At 48.8% G+C, this 3,902-nt stretch overlaps 1 protein-coding gene across 2 annotated transcripts in view; it reads right to left on the minus strand.

Moving 5' to 3' along the window:
* Window positions 1-80: 80 nt before the first annotated feature.
* NEIL1 (nei like DNA glycosylase 1) overlaps window positions 81-3,902 on the minus strand; it is a 16,489-nt gene continuing 12,667 nt past the window's right edge. Inside the window, exons 9-10 of one of the 2 annotated variants that reach the window (XM_087704034.1) lie at window positions 2,039-2,291; window positions 81-677 (exon numbers count right to left, since the gene is read on the minus strand). In XM_087704034.1, the coding sequence (XP_087560160.1) occupies window positions 631-677; window positions 2,039-2,291 (300 nt within the window). In that variant the 3' untranslated portion in view covers window positions 81-630. Of the gene's footprint in view, window positions 678-2,038; window positions 2,292-3,570; window positions 3,840-3,902 lie in introns of those variants that run through there. The other variant, XR_015695412.1, reaches the window with a different exon arrangement.

Genomic DNA, 3,902 nt, shown 5'->3' on the forward strand with positions numbered 1-3,902 from the left:
TGAATGAGTTGAGTGTGGAGGTCATTGTTTCAACTATCAATCTTAGTGGGTTTTTTGACATAGAAATGCAACTTTTAAAGCAAGATTATTATTTTTTTATTAGTATGTAAAAACTGTTTTTAAAAAAAAGACATATACAAATATATTGCTATAAAAGGAAGGCAAAGCATTTGATTAATCGTTGAAGATTAAATCTCACTCCTTCGCTATCCGGAACTTTTATTCAGAAAGTTCTCTGCGCTGTGCTGATTTCCTTTCCACGATAAAAATTTTGAGGGGTGACAACTCGTCAAACTTTTGGATTCCTTCCCGTTCCAGTTTGCCAGGACAACGTGAAACCAAAGGCATTTTTTTTTGTCTCAAAGTGCAGGTTTTGAAAAGCAGAAGTAATATCCAAGAAATCTGCGTAAAGCTAAGTTTAAAAGTTGCTAAATGAGGAAGCAGGAAAACATTGCCTCGCATTGTTCTCAGCTGGTAATCTCGGATCAAAAGCTGCATTTATCTCCTCCGTTGGACCATGACGTTGTTATCCCTGAAGCTCATGAGGGGGTTCTTCAGTCGGTAATCTGGGTTCCCAAAGCTGCATTTATCTCCTCCGTTGGAGCGTGAAGATCTACCCTTTGAGTAGGGTTAGGAAGCCTTCACCCGTTTAGATCTCGAGACGACTGACGCCTTCGCTAAAAAGGGAAAATTAATAATAGGTGACCTACTTGGTAGACATTTTAAGTGGCCCCCATAAATCCCAGATAGATTCATTTGTTCTGGCCCACATCCCCAAACATAACAAACCCTCTGAAATGAATCCAAAGATTCCTTGATTAGAAGCACCGCCAAAAAGGTTCTCCCTCACCGTAGGCTAACAAGTCTGTCTGGCAGGGAGATGAATAGTTGTCTGCCACATCTATTCATCTCCACCCCCCTGCCTTTTATCCCCAGAGCTAGAGTGGGGCTTCGCTAGCAGCGATGACTCTTCCGTCCCAAGGACCGGCTCATAGATTTCCACTGCTCTCCTCTCCTCTGCCACATCTATTCATCTCCGCCCCCTGCCTTTTATCCCCAGAGCTAGAGTGGGGCTTCACTAGCAGCGATGACTCTTCCGTCCCAAGGACCGGCTCATAGATTTCCACTGCTCTCCTCTCCTCTGCCTTCTGCGCATCTGTGCGTCAGGCACTGGACCTAACTGCTCCTCCTCTTCCTCATCAGCCACCACCAGACCTGGGGGCTGTTGACTGTTCATCTGAAGGCTGATGGACAGCCCAGGCTCTGCCCCCCCCCATCTCTTTGGCAGCTCCATTCCCTTTCCCTCTACTGCAATGCGCTCTACATGGGGCAGCCCTTGAAGAGTATTCGGAGACTTCAGCTCGTCCAGAATGCAGCCGCGCGAGCGATTGTGGGTGCACCTCGGTACACCCATGTTACACCTGTCCTCCGCGAGCTGCACTGGCTACCGATCGGTCTCCGGATACGCTTCAAAGTGCTAGTCGTCACTTATAAAGCCCTTCATGGTATTGGACCTGGGTACCTGAGAGACCGCCTGCTGCCAATTACCTCCCATAGACCCGTTAGATCGCACAGGGTCGGCCTCCTCCGGGTTCCGTCTACCAGCCAATGCCATCTGGCTACCACTCGGGGGAGGGCCTTCTCTGTGGCAGCTCCGGCCCTTTGGAATGAACTCCCCGCGGAGATCCGGACCCTCACCTCTCTCCAGGCCTTCCGAAAAGCCGTCAAAACCTGGCTGTGCTGGCAGGCCTGGGGTTGATGAGTTCCCCTCCCCTCTCGACTTGTATGGCTGTGTGACTTTTGTGTATTTTAATTACGTGTATTGTGTCTGTGTTCCCCTTTTTCCCTTCGGAGTTGTTCGCCGCCCTGAGTCCCTCCCGGAGAAGGGCGGCATACAAATAAACTAAATCTGAATCTGAATCTCCCCCCTTGGAGCTCTCAGGTTGCCTTGATGCTGATTCTGCCTCCCACACCTCCTCCTCCTATTCCTCTGATTCGGCTGCTGGAGGAGCCAGCGGGCGATAGGCTGCAACATTACCTTTCTCGCTCTGTTTTTTCTGAACAGGCGTTCGCCTCTTCCGTGCCGGAGCTGGAGAACTTAGCAGGGGAGACTCTTGCAGATCAAAAGATGATTTCTGAGATCTGGTTTTGGGTCCCGCCGTGGCTCTCTTGATTATAGCGCCCTCCTCCTTTCCTTGGGTGACTCCTCCGTTCTCCGGTCTACGTTTCTTCCTTCCCTTAGCTTCTTTCTGAGCATCGCTGCTGGTTGAGCTCTTCCTTGGCTTGAGGGGCTGCAGAGAGGGACAGAGATGCTCGTGGGGGGGGAGCCAATCCGCCACTTGGATGAGGTGGATTAAAATCCCCAAGATCAAAAGTTGATCTGGGGCAGAAGAGAGGACCCCCCCCCCAGGCCTCTGAATGTGGCTCAGTCGCAAAAACCAAGAGTCGTGAGTGCCCAAATTCCGTGGCACGACAAAACCGCGCTCCACTAAAGCGCGCCCGATTAAACCGCGTCGCTGACGTCATCAGCAGCGACCGCGGAGAAAAAAGGGCGCTTTAAATAGCGCTTTGAAAGCAAGTCGATTCAAGTTAAGGTAAGGGTTAGGTTTAGGGTTAGGTTTAGGGTTAGGTTAAGGGTTAGGATTAGGTTTAGCGTTAGGTTAAGAGTTAGGTTTAGGGTTAGGTTAAGAGTTAGGTTTAGGGTTAGGTTAAGAGTTAGGTTTAGGGTTAGGTTAAGAGTTAGGTTTAGGGTTAGGTTAAGAGTTAGGTTTAGGGTTAGGTTAAGAGTTAGGTTTAGGGTTAGGTTAAGGGTTAGGTTTAGGGGGGTTAGGTTTAGGTTTAGGGGTTAATTTTAGCTTTAGCGTTTACAGGGTGCTTTTTTCTCCGCGCTGTTGTCGCGCTGTGATGACGTCAGCTACACAGTTTCGTCGAGTGCCCTTTAGTCGAATGCGGTTTTCTGGTGGAACCCCCAAATTCATATTCTCGGGTGTCTCGGATCACTGCAATGACCTCAAAAGCGGAACTCTAACGTAGTGAAACCTAGTCCTTGACTTACAACAGCTCGTGTAGTGACTGTTCAAAGCTACTCATGACCAATTTTCACACTTACGACTACTGCAGTTTCCCCGTGGCTGCGTGATCAAAATTCGGACGGTTGGCAACCGGTTCATATTTATGACGGCTGCAGAGTCTCAAGGTATCACAATCCCCTTTTGCAACCACCTGTCCGGCAAACTCAATGAGGAAGTCAGATTCACTTAATTGATTAAGTTCGGGTCGATTGGATAACAGATTGATTAAATGAACAGAAGACATAACAGGCCCTAATCCCTGCTTCAAGCAGAAAACCCCATACCATTTCAGAAAAAAAATGGCTCTCTAATCTCTTCTTGTAGGGCTTCTTGTAGCGGTGGCTAAGATGCTGAGCTTGTCGATCAGACGGGTCGGCCGTTTGGTGGTTCGAATCCCTAGCGCCGCGTAACAGAGTGAGCTCCCGTTACTTGTCCCAGCTACTGCCAATCTAGCAGTTCGAAAGCACGTAAAAAATGCAAGTAGAAAAATAGGGGCCACCTTTGGTGGGAAGGGAACAGTGTTCCATGCGCCTTCGGCGTTGAGTCATGCCGGCCACATGACCACGGAGACGTCTTCGGACAGTGCTGGCTCTTTGGCTTTGAAACGGAGATGAGCACTGCCCCCTAGAGTCAGGAACGACTAGCACATAGGTGCGAGGGGAAGCTTCACCTTTAATTTCTTCTTCGTTTCCTTTGAAAACATTTCCCTTCTCATCGACAAAACCTTCTGAAGAACTGAAGAAGCTTCTTGGATGAGAAGGAAAATATCTTGAAAGAAAAAAAACAAGAAAGTCCAGTTGCCTCTTGAAAAAAAGCCCCTTTGGGTCTCAG

The sequence above is a fragment of the Thamnophis sirtalis genome, unplaced genomic scaffold, assembly GCF_051295495.1.
Source record: "Thamnophis sirtalis isolate CommonGarterSnake01/CBP01778 unplaced genomic scaffold, rThaSir2_p1.2 scaffold_2, whole genome shotgun sequence".
Taxonomy (NCBI): Eukaryota; Metazoa; Chordata; class Lepidosauria; order Squamata; family Natricidae; genus Thamnophis; species Thamnophis sirtalis.